Source organism: Chanodichthys erythropterus, chromosome 7 (assembly GCF_024489055.1).
Source record: "Chanodichthys erythropterus isolate Z2021 chromosome 7, ASM2448905v1, whole genome shotgun sequence".
In the NCBI taxonomy this organism is placed as follows: Eukaryota; Metazoa; Chordata; class Actinopteri; order Cypriniformes; family Xenocyprididae; genus Chanodichthys; species Chanodichthys erythropterus.
Window position 1 is genome coordinate 11,022,395 of NC_090227.1, and position 18,980 is coordinate 11,041,374.

The 18,980-nt window shown below is 39.1% G+C and overlaps 1 protein-coding gene across 1 annotated transcript; it reads left to right on the top strand.

The window, feature by feature from the left end:
* The first annotated feature begins 9,727 nt into the window (after window positions 1-9,727).
* LOC137022604 (C3a anaphylatoxin chemotactic receptor-like) lies at window positions 9,728-11,511 on the top strand. Its single transcript, XM_067389012.1, has 2 exons — window positions 9,728-9,829; window positions 10,106-11,511. Exon 2 carries the CDS (start codon window positions 10,121-10,123, stop codon window positions 11,162-11,164), a length of 1,044 nt encoding a protein of 347 aa, XP_067245113.1. The 5' UTR covers window positions 9,728-9,829; window positions 10,106-10,120; the 3' UTR covers window positions 11,165-11,511.
* The last annotated feature ends 7,469 nt before the right edge of the window (window positions 11,512-18,980 follow it).

Below are 18,980 nucleotides of genomic sequence, written 5' to 3' on the forward strand. Positions count from 1 at the left end.
GTTGAAATAAAATGTTGAGAATAAACTTGTTAAATTACGAGAAAAAACTCGTAAAATTTCGAGAAAAATGTCTAGATTATGATAAATTTATAAAAAAAAATATTTGACTCTCTTTCTTTTCTTAGAATGGCTTAACTTGAAGTGCTGTAAAAAAAAATGTGGAAAAAAAGATTATTTTAAGGTACTTTATGATATGTTGCCATATGGCAACAACACGCAATAGTGGAATTAACTTAAAATAAGTGTAAGTGTATATAGTTAATATTTTTCCTCAGAAATGTTGTTTGTATTGAATAAATTGGTGCTATTATAAGCTTTAGCAGTAAATATAAACAACACCTTATACTTATTTTCCAACATCTTGTGCTTTTATTTATTAAATTTATTCTTTTGCTGAATAATGCTTTATATTCTTTGAATTTCATTACGTTTTTCGTGAATATTATTTAAATTGCAAATTTAGACAGTTAAAAACAAATCTAATACTGTTCATCATGTATCATAAAACATTGACATAAAACCAAAAATATTGTAGTTCATGAAAATTCAACATTACGCAATCTTATGAGAGGAGGTTTATGAACATGAACCCCCCATAATCCTTGAAACGTCACCTTTTTTCTGTATGAAACTTCAAAAACCATTTTTTTTTCAGAGGTGAGACACATGTACACATCACATTTGGTGCACTTCACCCTAACAATACACTTACATCTACCTACACCTGCCTTTTTGAGACACTATGGTAGGCCAGTGGTAGATCTGAGCCAGTAGCTCAACGAGAATGTTCTCTTAAAGAGACAGTGGCAAGGAAATAAACACAAAGTGTATGTTGCCATATGGCAACACTATGCGGTAGAGGGTTAAATTATGAGAATAAAGTCATTAAATTATGAGAATAAAGTAATTAAATTACGAGAAAAAAGACGTTAAATTATGAGAACAAATTCGTAATTTAACGAATTTGTTCTCATAATTTAACAACTTTTTTCTCATAATTTAATGAGTTTATTCTCAACATTTTATCTCGACTTTTTTCTCGAAATTAAATGACATTTTTCTCATAATTTAACAAATTTGTTCTCGTAATTTAACAACTTTTTTCTCGTAATTTAATGACTTTATTCTCAACATTTTATCTCAACATTTTTCTTGAAATTTAACAACTTTAATCTCAAGATGGTTTTATTTTTTTATTATTGCTTGGCCCTAATCCTCTTCCGTAGTATCTCCTACCTGCTGATATGGTTCACTCAAAAATTAAAATTTGCTGTTAATTTACTCACCCTCAGGCCATCCAAGGTGTAGGTTCCTTTTTTTGTTTAGTATAACAGTAAAAAAGATTTTACCCTTGGCCCCTGATGAGGTATTGAGGTCTTATGAAGCAAAACAATCTGTCTGTGTAAGAAAATGCACATTATTTAGAACATTACCACCTGTAATCCATAGCCCCAGGCAACAGGGGACTCCGATTCTTTTCTGCAAACTGGTTCTTTCGGACAGTTAGTTTCTGGTTCAAATAACCGAGTCACCAGTTCGTTTACATATTTACACAATAACGTAACATATATGCAATTACAGCTCACCTTTTTAACACGAACCATTGCTGTGTTTGAAATCGCACCCTATACACAATGTGTATGTGAAGTTTTAGCTCAAAATTCCCAACAGATAATTTTTTTATAGCATATTAAAGGGATAGTTCACCCAAAAATGAAACTTTTTCCATAATTTACTCACCCTCAAGCCATCCTAGGTGTATATGACTATATACAAAATCTGAGATATATTTAAAAATATCGTTGGTCTTTCAAGGTTTATAATGGTTGTGAATGGTACTCCAAATTCAAACACAATGCAACACAATGCGTAGTACGTCATGTCATTGTCAAGAATGTCATGGCATTGTGTACAACTTCGCGGAAGTTAAAGCTTTATGGACGTACGTCGAATTCATATGGCTGTTGCGCCAGAAGCTCATTATTTTACATTATAAAGTTTTAAATAAGGATACTTGTCTTTCAAAAACTCATTGGCCATGTGGTTAATGTGGAATTGGCCATGTGGTTACTGCAAACATTTGCATCAACTCTGGGAACCAGTTTTGGTTCTGCCAGAGGGAAGCCACCAGAAGGACCGTGCACTTGTCCTCCCTGATTCAACTGATGACCTCAGGGAGCAGAACGAAAGGGGAGACTGGGCCAATTGTGGGCCAGCACATCCCTGTCCTTTGAAAAGAATATTCAGCATTGAAAATTGTCTTCTGAGGCAAAGAGGTCGACCTCTGCCTACCCAAAGACATTCCATATCATTTGAACTGTTTCAGGATGTAACGTCAATTCCCCTAGGCACACATTGTTCCATGTCTGCCCCCTGGTTCAGCCTTCCTGGCACATGAGATGCTTTTGGAGAGCGCAGGTTGAAATGTGCCCATAATAGGAGGCATCTGGACAGCTTGTGCAGAGGCTCTGAACTGAGACCACCCTGGTGGTTCAAGTAGGACACCACTGAACATTGCAGCGAACTGTTGAACAGACAGGGTGCAGTCTGCTGAGAGCCAGGCCCTCATCTGGAGTCAAACACAGCACCCAGGAAGGCGATCCGCCTGCTGGGAGACAGTGAGCTCTTGGCAGGGCGATTCTGAGTCCCAGGCTTTGCAAATGGCTGAGGAGCACAGCCCTGTGGGTGGTCAATTTGGCCTCCGACTGGGCCAAAACAAGCCAGTCATTGAGGTTATTCAGAACGCGAGTGAATTGGAGCAAGTAACCTCATTCTATCATTTTTAGAACCCATTCTGACACACTGGGGATAGCTTAACAAGCCTCGGCCTGGGAGGCAAGGGGTTGAATACGTTTGGGAGATGCAAAGCGGTGGGGAGCAGACGCCCATAGGTTGTGGAAGAGGAAAAGTGCTCTTTTTCGGAGTATTTTTATGTTTTATTTTGTTCACTATAACAGCGTTCTTTTGCATGGGAGCGTGAACTGAGACGGACCCACTGGCAACCGTTAAAACACGTCCTCCAACAGCCGGAACTGAACAGGGTGTTGTGAGGGACAAACAAGCTATTTTGGAGGGAGGTCCGGCTGCAGTGAGACCTAGCCCTCCCCTCTTCTGAGGCGCACGGTCCAGCACAATCTTGGGCCAGGGTCCCTGATGCTTAGACGTGAAGCGCTGAGCAGACTAGGGGTGCTGGCGAGACTCAGGCACAGGCCTGGGCTAAGTACTTGGAGGCATCGATTTAGCTGGCTGCTGAGACGGCGCTGTCTTCTGGGAACTCGAGGCAGCTGAGCTTGAGCGCTTGGGGAGGAAGTGACACATTGCCTGTGACGACTTCTGGACCTCTGTAAAGCGCTCGGTGAAACCATCCACTGCTGGACCAAAGAGATCAGTGGGGGAGACTGGTGAGTCTAGGAAGGCAGTTCTGTTCGCGTCCTTGATCTCTGTGAGGTTCAGCCATAAGTGGCGTTCCAGCACGATCAGGTTGGCCATTGATCTGCCTATGGCCTGGGCAGTGGCCTTTGTCATGAACTGCTGGAAAAAATGGGGCTGCATGCTGGCGAGGGGCCTCCTGGTGCCCTGGCAGGAACCATTCATCCAGGCAGCTCCACACAGGGTCTTCAGGCAGGGACCAATCTAGTCCCAGCTCTTTGATGGCCATAGAGAGGACGCAGAACAACTTGGCATCCAGCCCGGCTCTGTCGTGCTTGTCTTTAGTGGGTGGAGGGGCAGAGGGGCAGGATCATCCACCGAGCCCAACCACTCCTCCGCATCGGAAGCCACCAATGACATGCTGTCATCATGAAGATCCTCCTCAGAACCACGGAATGAGATGAGGCCACTCACTTCGCACGAACGACGCTGGTCTGGGTGTGTGAAGAGGACCGGCGAAGACCGGCACCCAGGACCTGAGCCGACGTCAGCTAGCTCATCGCCGATCGCTCTGCCCTGTGGCTCCGTTGTTTCTTTCTCCAAGGTTCCTGGCAGAGAAGAGACAGGAGAGCGGGAGGGGCTGGGTAGCTTTCTGAAAAGAAAGTGATCCGCGAGTGAAGAGATGAGAGAGACATACTCTCGCAGTGTGAGTAGCTCGCATCTGTAAGCATGGATTCTGCATGGACTTTGCCCAGACAGGCAACACATGCACTGTGCTCATCAGAAGGGTGCAGAAGGGCTCTGCACGTGCCACACTTGTGGTGCGGCATTTGCAACAACGCCACTGAAAATTGTTCAGAAATTTGCTCTTAGAAACTTAGCTCTTTTAAGCAGCGCCTGGGCCACAGGGAAAAGGGAATCGCTGAAGCAGGCAGCTCGCTGGGGAGCGTCGTTCAGCAGAGGAAGCTGGTCTGCTTGCTCGCTGGATTCTCTCGTTCCGCTGCAGGGCTCGTTCGACAGCAAAAGCTTCTTCAGAAGCAGGTATCAAGTAAAGTCTGATGATTGACGCTGAAGGAGATGAAATTGATTTCTATGGCAAAGCGAGCCGCTTATATAGGCAGATGCCAAGCCCATAGCCATAGGTTCATGCAGTTGCAACTTGCCAAGCCAATCAGCTCGCGCACAAGCCCGCTCGGCTTCTGGCTTGTGCAGTTGCACTGCATTGTTGAATTTAAGCTTCAGAAAAGGAGAAAAAAGGAGTTTTTCCCATAGCGTGAACCGTATCAAAAGGGAACTGACAGTAACAGTGTTAAGTCCGAACCAGATTCTGACAATAATGCCTACAGAGCCAGAGAATATATGCTGCATGGAGATAGAACAGGTATAGTTTAGTTTAATTACGGATATAACTTATCTTGTCATCTTGCTTTTATCCATTATTAGTACAAGCCTGTTGTACCGGACCCTGTCTGAATGATGGCCAAAACTTTACTGATGAGTTTTATGATGTTTATTTTACTTCATACAAAAGATGAAGCGTCCGTTTTCACTCCAGAAAATCACTGTAAGAGCTTAATAAAACAAATTGAATTGTCAGCAAGTCTCCACAAAGTCACCAAATCTCATGCCTATTTAGATTAAGACAACTTTTTTCTTTTAAACTAGCATAGGGGTTAATGTTGCATGGTAGTGGTCCACAGCTTTTACTTGCTGTACAGCAGTACTGTAACCACAGCTGCAGTAATGTAGTATGAGTGGTAGGTTTATACAGGCATTTCAGTATCACTGAACTGAAGTTATACTGTATTTATACTTAATTATATTGCAAACCTTCAGATAAAACTTCATTTTACTGCAGCTGTATTTATAGGTACTGCAGTTTCACTGATGTTGAACTTCAATGTACTGCAGTTGTACTGTGATTATACTTCATTATACTGCAAATCTATGGTTGTGCTTAATTATACTGCAGTTATACTACTTTTACTACAGCTGTACTTCAATATAATGCAGTTCTTTTTGTAAGGGACTAGATCAGGGGTTCCCAACCATGGTCTTCAAGGACCCCTGGCCTAATTGTTTTCCAACTATCCCTGCCCTACCCACTGCTGGTTACCTGGATCAGGTGGGTTCAGTCAATCAGAAGCTGGAAAAAAAAAAAAAAAAAAAAAAAAACATTTCAGATGAGGTTGGAGTGAAGGAGGGCAAAATTAATTATCGTCCGGCTTCTTGTTGTCTGAACACACCTGATCCAGGTAATCAGCAGTGCGTTGGGTAGGGCAGGGATAGTTTGAAAACATGCAGAACAGGGGCCTTCGAGTACCAAGGTTGGTATTCCTTGTAACAGATGGTGGGACAGGGATAGTAGAGGTGCTATTGTACATGCTAGAATTGGAACTTAAATCAAGAAGTGCATTTAGTACTGTCAAGCCTTATGCTGTGCATAAATACAAAGTGTCACATTCAGTTTAGAAATGTTTTAAGTAGTCATGTGTCCAGGTGTACATATTAATGTACTAAATTTTTCTTTCAGGATTCCAAAGGAAGGTGTCTTCCAAGCTGTTTGGTTTGAAAGACGAACTTCACAAAATAGCTGGCATTCTGGATCCTGGCAAGTCTACTACATCTATTAAGATAAAATCATTTAAATAATACATCATAGCTGATAAAAGTTGTGGTTGCAACTGTTCTGGTGACACTGGAACTGGTGTTCTGATTCTTCTCCCCATCAGTAGCTGTGCTGGGGAGCTCCCATGCGCCAATGGAGTGGCCCTGTAGGCCAGCAGAGGATCATTTCCTCACGTAAGGCGCCATATTTGCAATGTTCAGCTAGCTTGTGCACTGTGGTGATAAAGTTTTCTGCAGATTCGCCGACTTCTTGACATCTTTTATTAAACTTGGCTCGTTCATAAATTACATTATGCACGCCTACAAAATGTCCATCAAATGCCTTTTTTACCTCATCAAAGTCTTTTTCTTTCTCTTCTGTCAACTGCAGTGAGCTCAGAATACCGTCAGCCTTCTCGCCCATCGTATAGATAAGAGAATTCACCTGGTATGCGCCGTCTTTTTCTTTCAATCCAGACGCAATTCTGAAGCGTTCAAACCTTTTAATTCATGTGGGCCACGAGCTTGGCTCGAAATCGAATGGTCCCGGCGGTGTGATAGTAAATATGTGGTCCATACTGTGTGCTTTTAGCTTGCCGCTAGCCTGTTGTTAGCTCTCACTGACTTGCTCTCTCTTGCTCCACAGGTCCACCTTTATCACTCTACACACCATTAAACTGCTCCAACTTCTTATTTGTGCCACTAGACTCCGTCTGTCGTGGGTTAACCGGTTCTGACACCATGCATTGTTCTTCTATACTCCGTATTCAAGGACACAACTCACTGGATGAAATCAGACAACCTTTTACATCTCAGTTACTGCTTAACAACCTTAATCTATAGCCCCACCAAGTGGCCATAACCTGCCACTACAACCCGATCATTAAAAAAATAGGAAAATTGCAGTAGGCACGTTATACACTCATGCGCATCAGTGTGTAGCAAAAAAGCAGAGGCTGACAATCACAAGCCAAAACAGGCAGAAAAATGTGCATGCTAAGGTGCGAATTACGGGGTGTTGTTGCCTAAATTACTTGTAAATATTAATATAGACATAAAATAGTCATAAAATAATATATTATTTACATAAAATAAAATTAGTCATATGAGCAGTTAAAATTAATTCAAGAACGTGCATTTATTGCATGGACGGAGCAGAAACATAAAGTGTTTAAAATGCATAGGCCTTGCCTTCTTTTGCTTGCTGTTAATGCTGTTAAACTAAACATATGAGGCAAACTGTCTGCTTAAATAACAACACTGAAATAAGAATTTATTGTTTATCTTTCGACTAGTCACACAGAACACGTTTATGTGGTTAAAATCGCGAGACGCAGGTCAGTGCAGGCATAGATGCCTTTTTTAAAAGCTGAACTTATTTTAAGTAAGCGCCGAATTTTTAGAACATCGCGTCATGCAAAAGACGGTGCAAAGGATGTGAACGCAAAGGTCCGTCTAGAGCGCGTTTAAACAATTAAAAACAAAGGAAAAGTAGCGCAATGGAATTGATAAACGTGTTGTGTGTGAACAGCCCCATTCTGCGTAAAGTTGCGTGTCTCATGTACCCCCCCCCCCCCCCCCCCAAAAAAATTGCCCAGTATATCTTTTAAAATGAACTGCATGCCATTTATCAACCTACGTCACCCAGCATTTATTAATATGACATTCTAAAATTGAGCTTACTGCAGTGTGCAACAAGCGTCTCACAGCAGTCACCAAGCGAACGCACAGAGTAACGTTATAAGATAGTTTTTAACACAGTCAAATGTATCTAATATGATAAACAGCGCTGTGTTACCTCATACACTTGACCGGAAGAAGTGGCACTGGCGACTGCGGCATAATAAAAGTTCCGCTGCTCGCAAGGTATGCCGCGTTTGTCTCTGATCTCTTAAGGCCAGAACACACCAAGCCGACGCCGACAAACTAGTGGCGATGAAAGCAGACTGCGGGGTTGGCTCACATCGGCAGTGTCTGGGTCCAAAGTTGGCCTGACACACCAAACCAATGCTAAACAGCCGACGGCCAAGTAGCACGCCAGTTCTGCCCCTGCATGAGATTAAATGCCTTTCCGAACCAGCAGGTGGCAGTATCTAAACAGCCATTCAGAATGATCAGATGGACCGACGAGCTCCGACGCCGATTCAACATTTCAAATCAGCCGAAAAAAAAAAGGCAACGAGGACCAACTTCAGCCGACGGTACGGAACACAATGAGAAAACTTAGTCGGCCGACGAACAAAAACTGCCCGACGTCCGACCGTTGGCTTGGTGTGTTCCTGCCTTTACAGGTGTTCTTCAATCTCATCAGGCATTATAGTTAAAGACTCAGAGCTGTTATCTTGGCAAGAGGAGGTTGCAAAAAGTATTGAATAAAAGGGTGCCAATAATTGTGGCCAATGTGTTTTTGGAGAAAATAATTTATTTTATAAAGAGATTTTTCTTACATTTTCAATTATTTTACTTCAATGAAAGGTTAGATTAGACACTACTGTAACATCAGGCTAGTTGTATCCATTGATTTTATTTCATTGTGCTCTTCCTTTGTACCTTGCAATGCTTTAAAACTGTGTCTTTTATCATTTGTTGAATGCAATGACTGAAATAAATCTATATAAATGTATAGGAATAACAAGTTTTTAAATCTATCCTGGTGTGATTGTTCCTAAATTTTTGTAATTTTGTAAATATAAGCCAAATAACTTAAGACCACACAACAAGCATGAATGTGTTGCTTTAATACATAACAAGTAAAATTTGGATTAAACAAAATTGTAGGGACAAAAGTGTAAAAATGACATTTGGTACACCTACTGTAAATGAGAAAAATACGTCATTTTACGGAACAGAATAAGCAACCAAGTTTGCAAAATAATTTGATTTACAAATATGCATACTGGCAAAATGATTAATAATTAAATTTTTAGAAATGTTTTGAATGAAAAGTTTGCTTGTACTTGTTTTGAAATATATACACTATTCAAAAGATTGGTATTAGTTAAAGGTATAAAGCTTCGCTTCAGACGGCCTTTATTAACCCCTGTTGGTATCCTGTTGGTAATGGCCATCACTGGCAGGGAAGACAGTTGCCATGAATGGGTGCACTTGGTCTGCAGCAATGTTCAGATACCTGACAGCTGTCAGGGATTGTGCAATTGGGATAATGGGGCCTAAAGTGTCCCAAAAAAACTGCCACTGGCCTGTGTCCACCCAACAGTGCATCAGGTGCCGCCTGTTGGTAATTGGTGTATCTATGCTTGGCCTTCGATGTGATGCACCAGGAGTCTTGATTTGTCAGACCAGGCCACTTTCTTCCAATCATCCACGGTCCAAGCTCAAGGATCTTGCGCCCATTTCATGCATTGTTGGTGACAGAAAGCCGGTCCTCTGTTGGTGTATATATACTGACTGCTCTCTGAACTGCACCTGTTGTTCAGTTGCCAGGAGAGCTCATTGCTCTAGGCTGGGGGTGGTCATAATGTAGAGGCTCATCTGTGTATATTGAAAATTTCAACTGATTGATAATTTATATAATGTATCCTTGGCCAGCTCTTTAAACTATGAATACATATTATATACTATATTACATTACTGTATGCAATATAATATTAAAAACAAACATTGTGAATTTCTGTAAGGCAGATTTCAAACAAGTTGTGGATATCCACAGCTGTAATTACTCTGTGCTTCTCTTGTATTTTCTTTTACCGTTCTTTAAAAGAGGAAATTGTGGAAAATTGCTTCATCTAAAGTTTCCTCAGAAGTCAGTAGGACTGCCTTCCATTCCTTGTGATTCTCCCTTAAAGTGGTAAGCTGGGTAAGAATCACTAGCAAGTACAGAGCAGCTGGTGAGGTGAGAACAAGTTTTGTATTTAATATGTAAAACTTGAGTATGATTCAAACCACATTAACATTGACATACATGTGACTGCATAGTTAATGTTTTGAATTAAATGTACTGAGTAGTTGTTTAAATATAAATTTCATTTCATTGTTTAATAATATTGAATATTGTTGACTGTCAACTGCTTATTTTACTTATTGATAAGTTGCTTTGGAGAAAAGAATCTGCTAAATGAATGAATAAATTCAATAAATGTTTGACACTGATAATATGTGATATTTACAGGATAAACAGAGCACTATGGACGGCAACAACTCAAGCAAAATGAACCAGACATTTACAGATTATAACGATTCCCACATTGGTTATTTCAATAACCAAAATAAAACCATATGTCTGGATTCTCCTATTGATAATCTGAGGAAATATATGAGAGTGAGTTCTCAGGTCTTCTTCTACCTGACCTTGATCCTTGGTGTTCCTGGAAATGCCTTTGCTGTGTATGTTGCTGGAATGAAGATGAAAAGGACTGTTAATACAGTAGGGTTTCTCAATCTAGCAATTGCTGACCTCTTTTGTTGCCTTTCCACTCTTTACATTGTGGTAGAAAGCTTTCTTGAAGAAAACGGGCTGAATGGATCTGTCTTCATAAGCCAGATTGTCCCCTTCATTATGCACATCACCATGTTTGCCAGTGTTTTCACCCTGAGCTTTATTAGTCTGGATCGGTTTACTCAGGTGATTACCCCGGTTTGGGCTAAAAATCATCGCAGCCTTTTAATTGCACAACTGTCCTCTGTAGCAGCCTGGGTTCTGGCTTTAATTCTTAGTCTGCCTTTTCTGACGATAAAAGAGAAATCCACAGATTTCATAAGCTACTGCCTGGATTATGAATTTGAAAAAGAGGAAATGTATAAGTTAAGCATCATCACATTTGTGTTTGGTTTTTTGATTCCTCTCATATGTATCACAACATGCTATGGATTCATCACACACAAGTTAGGCAGGAGTCATTTTAACTCTGGACGAGCGTTTCGCATCATGTTGGCTATTATTGTGGCCTTTTTTCTGTGTTGGTTGCCATATCACATTGTGCATTTGATAATCATATTTGATAACAACAAGGAGACATCAAGTTTCTTTGTGGCTTCGGTAGTGTATCCATTGGCCATTTCTTTGGCATATGTCAACAGCTGCCTGAACCCCATTCTATATGTTTTCATAGGGAAGGATTTTAATAGAAATGTTAAGCTTTCTCTAAGATGTGTTTTTGAAAGAGCTTTCTCTGAGGAGGGAACACGAGTGTTATGTTCCTCCCAGACACAACAGATACACTCAGTGTAAGGAAGATATGAACTCATTTATTCAGTCTTTTAAAAAAAAAAATTATTACTTTATTATACTTTTATTATATGAAATTACCTTTGTCCCAATAACAATTAATGTAACGGTTTGTTTTTTTGTTTTTTTTGTAAAAAAAAAAAACTATTGAAAATATAAATTGAAACTGAATAAAATATCTTTGAAACTGAAAAAATAAATAAATCACAGGCACAATGTTTGGCTTTGTTTTTAATACAGTGCATGTTTTGCTAACCATTTTCTCCTATTTCTTTTGCTGATCTGTACTTATAAATGTGTTTCCAGAGTTTTCTGGCACAAATCTCTAGCCAGGTTTCAACTGTGTGTATATCAAAAGCGGAATTGTTTTTACTTTTGCTTATCACAGTGATTCAGTCATTTTATATTTTTGCTGTTACTTTTTATTTTCACTTTAGCATTATGTGGTTATCTTGTGATAAATTGCATGATATAAAAACAGTTTTATATATAAAATGCAAAAATAATGAAATTATAATGAACTATTATTGTAATGTTCATTAAACATTCAATTCACTTATTTGTAATTTGATGTTTTATTTATTTATTTATTTTATTTTAAATAAAGATAGTTCATAATTTATGGCAAATAATGTAGTTTAATTGTGTTGACAGGAGTGTTCTTTAGGACAAGCAGCCAAAGCATATGGCTTTCTGTCACGTCTGTTTCACTTTTATTCTTTAGCTAAAGTGAATGAATAACTCTTCCGTGACTCTGTGTTTACTGAACTGAATTCACATCTTAAAGTGCAACATACAACATACATCCGTGCTTCAACATAAGTCAAATAACAATCACATTGTTTCATCCTTCCTTTTTTTTCTTTCTCAAGTGCAACAATGCATATTTATCTCTATATCTGAACACAGGGGACTGTCTAAACATTTCAAAACAATTTCCTTTCTCCCCCTCCCCTTTTTTTTCTTTCTTTTCTCAGCCTGCAAAACGCATCAGTTCTTATATCAAAAGGTGAGGCTGTAAGAATCAGTCCATGTTTAACTAAGTAACATAGTGCTTCAAATACTGTGGTTTGACACTAATCCGACCTGCTCTGGTTGTGACAGTAGGTTTGGTTTCACGATTAGGCAGATCACAATGCTCCTTTTGTCTGTTGTTCTCCACAAACTGTTCGTTTCGTGACCTGACCTTGATGGACAGTGTGTCTGAGGTACCTTCTGTTCCTCCTCAGAACATCACCACTGTCCAGTTCAACCTTGTATGATTGTTTGTAACTGATTCCAGAACTGTTGCTTTCTTCCAAACCTTTTGTGCCTGTGTTGGTTGTACTCTCACTTGGTCACCTGGTTTCATGATGTTCATGTCTTTTGTGTGTCTGTTGTAGTACATTTCCTGTCGTCTTTGATTTAGTCTCAGTCCTTGTGTGGTGTCTACTACTTTTGGCTTCAACAGATTGCTGTGTGTTGGGAGGAGCGTGTGTGTCCTCCTGCTTAATCTCTGAGCAGGGCTTTCATTCAGTCCCTGCGAGGGAGTGTTTCTGTGATGTAATATCGGCAGGTATGGATCTTGTCCTGACATTTTGGCTCTCTGCATCAGACGTTTTGCTGTCTTGACAGCAGACTCCACCTTCCCATTACTTTGCGGGTGAGTGGGTGATGATGTTTTATGCTGAAACTCCCAGCATCTACTGAACTGCTAGAATTCGGTTGACATGTATTGTGGCCCATTATCTGAGAACACAAAGTCAGGTATGCCTTGCCTGGCAAAATGGGCTTTGAGCTTCTTAATCACCGTGGAAGACTGTCTGGAAAGTAATCCACCTCTCAGAAATTTGAGAAATTGCTGAATACAAACAGAATTTTGAGAATTTGCTGAATACAAACAGATCTGTGCCCACCTTGGACCATGGTCTTTCAGGAAGTTAGTGTGGGCAAAGTGACTCTTTCTGTTGTTTTGTTTCTAGTGATCTACACATATCACACTTTTCAATGTATCTCTTTATCTGTACATTCATTCCAGACCAATAGAGGCATACCCTTGCTCTACTCAAGCATCCTTCAATACCAAGGTGTGCAGAGTGAACTCTGTGTATTATGTCGCTTCGGAGCACATCTGGTATCACAGCTCTTTCACCTTTGAACACAATACCATCCTGCACCATTAGCTCATCCTGGATTGAGTAGTAGTGAGCTATTTTGCTTGGTATGTTTCTGGAGTGTGTCATGTTTTGATGTCTCACCTCTAATTACTTTGAGTCTCTCTTCAGATATTGGGACATACTGAATCATGTTCACACTTTCTATCTCTTTCTCCACAGATCCTTCCTGTGCGATGTCCTCCAGGTATGTCCGACCCAGTGCATCTGCCAACAGCATCTCTTTTCCTGGAACATAGTTAATGATGAAATCATATTTCCGGAGTCCTTTGAAGTCTCTTGGGCAATGGCTTTTTAACAATACTCTCAAGAGGCTTGTGGTCCGATTATATGATCACTTTCCGTCCATAAGTGTATTGATGGAATTTCTGCATGCCGTACACTATCGCTAGGCACTCTTTTTTTCTATTTGGGCATAACCCCACTCAGTTAGTGATAATGCACGGCTACTGAAAGCAACAGGTTCTCCACTCTGCAACAATGCTGCACCAAGGCCTGTGTCCGATGCATCACACTGTAGAACTGTTCTTTGAAGCTGTAGTAACGCAGTACAGGTGCCCTGTTTATGAGGTCTTTTATACTCTGAAAGGCTTGTTTGTGCACCTCAGACCAGTCCCACAAACTATCCTTGTGTGTCAGCTGTCTGAGCACTCACAGTGATCTGAAAGATGTCTGCAAAATCTAGACAAATAATAATATGCCTAGAATTCTCTGTACCCCTTTCACGTCAGTCGGTCTTGGCATCTCATTTATGGCCCGTACTTTCTCTGGATCTACTTTTAAGCCTTCAGATGTGAGCAGATGTCCAATATATGGCATTTCACTTTGTCTGAGTCTTATTTTTTCTGTGTTCAGCTTGATATTTCTGTCTCTGCATCTGTCTAGAAACAATCTCAGTTTTCTATCATGGTCCTGACTTGCCATTTCCAGTGTTTCACCTTCCTGTTATTAGCACATCGTCTGTGATTATGTGTACGCCTTGAAGACCTTTTAATGCCTGGTTCAGCATTATCTGGAAAACCTCAGGTGCCGAGCTTACTCCCATAGGCATTCTCAACCACCTGTATCTCCCGTAAGGTGTGGCAAACGTGAGATAGCTTGATGGGTCATCCAATTGGACATGCCAGAAGCCATTTTTTACATCACAGACTGTAAATACTCTTGCTTTTGACAACCAGTGGCATGTTTACCATTTTGGGGGCCCTAAGCAAAGTCAGGACTTGGGGCCCCCCACATTGCCTAAGAGTTTCCTTTGAACAGTAATGTTGAGTGTATAGAATAGAATAGAGACATAAAAACTTTACATTACTTCGATTTATTTTACTCTGAACTGTATAAGTGCAAACTAAATTGTCTACAGTTTAGTATAAGACATAACAAATCTTGATTTAAAAAAAAATCCATTGTCTTTCAATTCAAAATGATCCTTTTATAAGATTCAACAGAATCCTTAATAAGAAATTGAAGGTCTTGGTTTTACCTTGAGCTAGAGTCTTCTTTTTGTCCATTGACTTGCATATTCAAAAATCTAGTCCTTTCAGCTGAAATGAACCTTTCTGGTTTTTGCTTCAGCAAAATCCTTAATTATATCTTCCATGTTTAGGGATCTTCTAATTCTCTGCTCAATAGAAATCATTGCTAAGCCATTCAGTCGTTCCTGGGACATTGTGAATCGCAGATAAGTTTTAATCTGGTTCAAAGTGGAGAAGCTTCTCTCTCCTGAGGCAACAGTGATAGGCAATGTCAACAGTAAACGCAAGGCAATGCTTAACTTACCATAAAGCTCCAAGAGATTCTCCTTGTAGATATAATCTAACATCTCTGCAGGTGTAGAGATGTGATCTGGAAAAACATGAACAGCTGCTCTCACTTCAAGAATCATGTCCTGAATGTCAATGTCTCCCAGTGTCTGTTCCAGTTTCTTACATGATTCATCAAGAGTGCCCTCTTGCACTGCCTTTTTCATGTTATCCATCGAATATAGAAATCCGAATAGAGCAAAAAAGTAGTCAATTTGTGTGAACCTCTCACTAACACTAGTATGTGCTGGATCAAGCAGAGGAAGAAAAAAAATCGTGCTTGAAGTGTTCCTCTTGTGTGAACTGAGCCTCCTCTTTTCCCTCATAAAGAAACATGCGTGTTGTTCTCTGTTGTCGCACAACGGGAAAGGTCATGTCTATCTGCATCTTTTCAGCAATTTCTCTTGCATCTGTTTGAGCTGATGGGAGTCCATCATCTCTGCACTCCTGGAGAAAATGTTTGACATTGTCTGTTTCCCATTTCAGGACAGGTCACCTACATCTTGGATGCCCTGGGGGCAAGCAGATAAACATAACATTTTCATGTTTGGGTGAACTATCCCTTTAACCCCTGGAGTTGTATAGATTTCTTTTATGATTGATGCGCTTTTTGGAGTTTCAAAATTGGGATGATATTCAATGGCATTACAAAGCTTGTGACTAAGGAAGAGAGAGTAAATTTTAAGGTAAATTTTATTGAAAATCTGTGTAAAAAATTTGGCGTAAAGTTGAGTAATATTTTTATATTTGCATGAACAGTTCCTTTAATTCAAGTCAAGTGCCTCAAATGTTAATGAAACTACAGAAGACTCTATACTTTATCTACACAGTAGAGGAAGCTGGCGTTTTCTTTAAACAGTGCTGACAATAAAAGTAGTGCATTCTTAACAACAAATTAGTGTACATCAGGCACAGAAACTAATTAAAGGAATAGTTTACCCCAAAAAGAAAATTCTGTCATCATTCACTCACTCTCTTGTCATTCCAAACCTATATGGCTTTCTTTCTTCAGCATAACACACACACACACAAAGATATTTTGAAGAATGTTGGTAACCCTGGGGTACAGAACAGATCCAGTAAACATACATACATAGTTACAGTCACAATACAATAGTGTTGTAAACAGCTAAATACACAGGGAGAAAAATAAAATTACTGTATGCAAAGACAGTCATAACAGACAACATATTAGGTTAAAGTACCCAGATAGGTGGAGTTGGGGATGGAGGAGGGAGTTAAATGCAGCATGCAGCTAAGCAATAGAGAGATGCAGAATGAATGGGCATTTAAATGAACCACTGTGATGGGTGTCACGACTGGATTGGTAGGCATCATGAAACAGCTGACTGTCAGCTGGTGCGAGCTTGACTGACGTGGCCTGCCTGAACTAACGCAATGTTTGATATAACTCCAACAGTCATTTTTTGACAAAAGCAGATAATTCCACATTTGATGTTTCTGAGTTAAACAAAACCAAGCAATTCCTTTGTAATTGCATTTAAAACACACTCAAACACTCGTGTGCACACAAACGCACACACAGACTGACAGATCGGCAGTGGCACACACATACACATGCATGTGCACACACACACAAATGCAAAAGGACAACTATGGGTTCAGTATGTAAGACTTGTATGGTGTAAAAAGACTTGCAGGAGTCAAAATTGTAAATCCTCGATCACATTTAGTCAGCTTTGACGCAACTCCCCTCAGCTAGCATGTCTTTTTGAAGTGACTAGAAGCCTTGTCATCTGACCTGAATATGTAATACTCCTGGACAGAAGTAAAATAAAACAAGATAAGAGTCTGCTGTGATGGCTTCTCGTCTCTTCATTTGCACGAATGAATCAATAATGCATATAACAAAAGTTTGTCACATTACAGTGGTCAACATGTATGACTTGTACAGCAATGACTGGGTATAAACATGAACAACAATATTTTTCATCATCAGAATCCACCAAGTGGCACTCAAATGTCTTATTCTTTTACAAGATTAAGATTCCTAGAATATACAGATAAGCATCAAAAGCATTTATATATATAATAAACATATCTATATATCAAATCTCTCTCTCTCATTATATATATATATATATATATATTTAACATCACTAGTATTTAACCTTTATCTAAATTATGACATGAAATTTATGTCAAAATAAATACATTTAGAAGATAAACAATATTCCCAGTTCATTCTGATGCATTATATTGAATATGAAATTCACTCGTCACATATATTGTCAAATATAACGCAAATAACCATGAATTAAACAACCATGTATGCAAAATACAGATATCTCATAACACTAAAACAATAATATATATATATATATATATATATATATATATATATATATATATATATATATATATATATATATATATAGGCGGGCTTTCGGGCTAATCGCGGAGCACATGCTAATCATGTGCTCAACCACACTGAACTCACGACAAGTTTTTGTAAAGTACAAAATAACAGCTTAGAACACATACAACTTGCTCGTTTTACTTTAGACAGTGTTTATGCTGAAACTGAAAGTGTGTTTTGTGCAGTTTACTTCGTAGTTACCTGGACAGAAGTAAAATAAAAGATGATAAGAGTCTGCTGTGATGGCTTCTCGTCTCTTCTTTTGCAACGAATGAAGCACATCAAAGGCGCGCAGCAAACTATCGTGCGATGACGTCATGACGCAGGCATGCCAAATGAAAATAATCAATTTAGGAAATGCACAAAACAGACTTTACTTCTCAAAAAACACATATAATGTATTAAATACTATTTTACAATATTAGAAAAATACTATTAACAATATATTAACTTTGAGAACTTAATCACCATATCACAAATACTGCATGCTGATTCGCTAAAACAGACACACGAGTCCTGAAAAGTGAAGCCAAAGCATCTCGATCGCCCCCAGGTGGCTGGATGCAGTATAAACCCCGCCCTCTCCATGTGTTCCAGTGGGATGTGAGACAAACTAAACAATTAAACTACACTTCAAATATATATATATATATATATATATATATATATATATATATATATATATATATATATATATATATATATATATATATATATATATATATATATATATATATATATATATACAGCTTGTCGTTTTCTGCTGTAAAACGTGAACTAGCGATGCCTTGACAGTGGGCTTTTTTGACAAAATGTATTTAGGGTTCAGAATGTGCTACAGTATATGTGGAGAATAACGCACAGCAGTCAGTTCATTTTTCTTTTTTCTTTTTTTTCTTTTTTTTTAATGTGGCTTTTATTGGTTTTTGCAAATGAACTCTTCATTTTCACTTTGAATATTGAGAAGGTAGTTTGATTATGGTTGCACTTATTGTTTGCACTTAAGATTAAGAGAAAACTGTTATTCTATTTATACTCTTTTTATTTCTATGATCAATTTGTGGAAAGGAGTTCAGTTAGGAGGTCAAAAGTTGTAGAAGCTCATAAATCATGTACAGTTCTAAGGTCTGAAGAGATTTATATGAAAATCATACAGGAGAAAAGACAGTCAAATGAGTTTATGGCAAAACCTTTTACAGTAATTGAGTACTGTTGTCTTTTACTGCATATGATAATTTATACTCAGAAAGTGGAACTGAAATCACTTTCATTACATGAGATTAGTTAAAACATTTCAAATGCACCTGCAGACTATTTTTCTAGTCATGTATTTTATCATTGAGGATTTCTCAAAATAAAAAATACTGTGTAAAAATCTCGAGTTCTCGTGATCTCAAACTTGTGTCTTGTGTATGCATCCTCTGCATATCTGCTTTCAATTCAGGGGGAAAGACAGGCAGGTTGTATACTGCTGGCCAAGGTTGGGC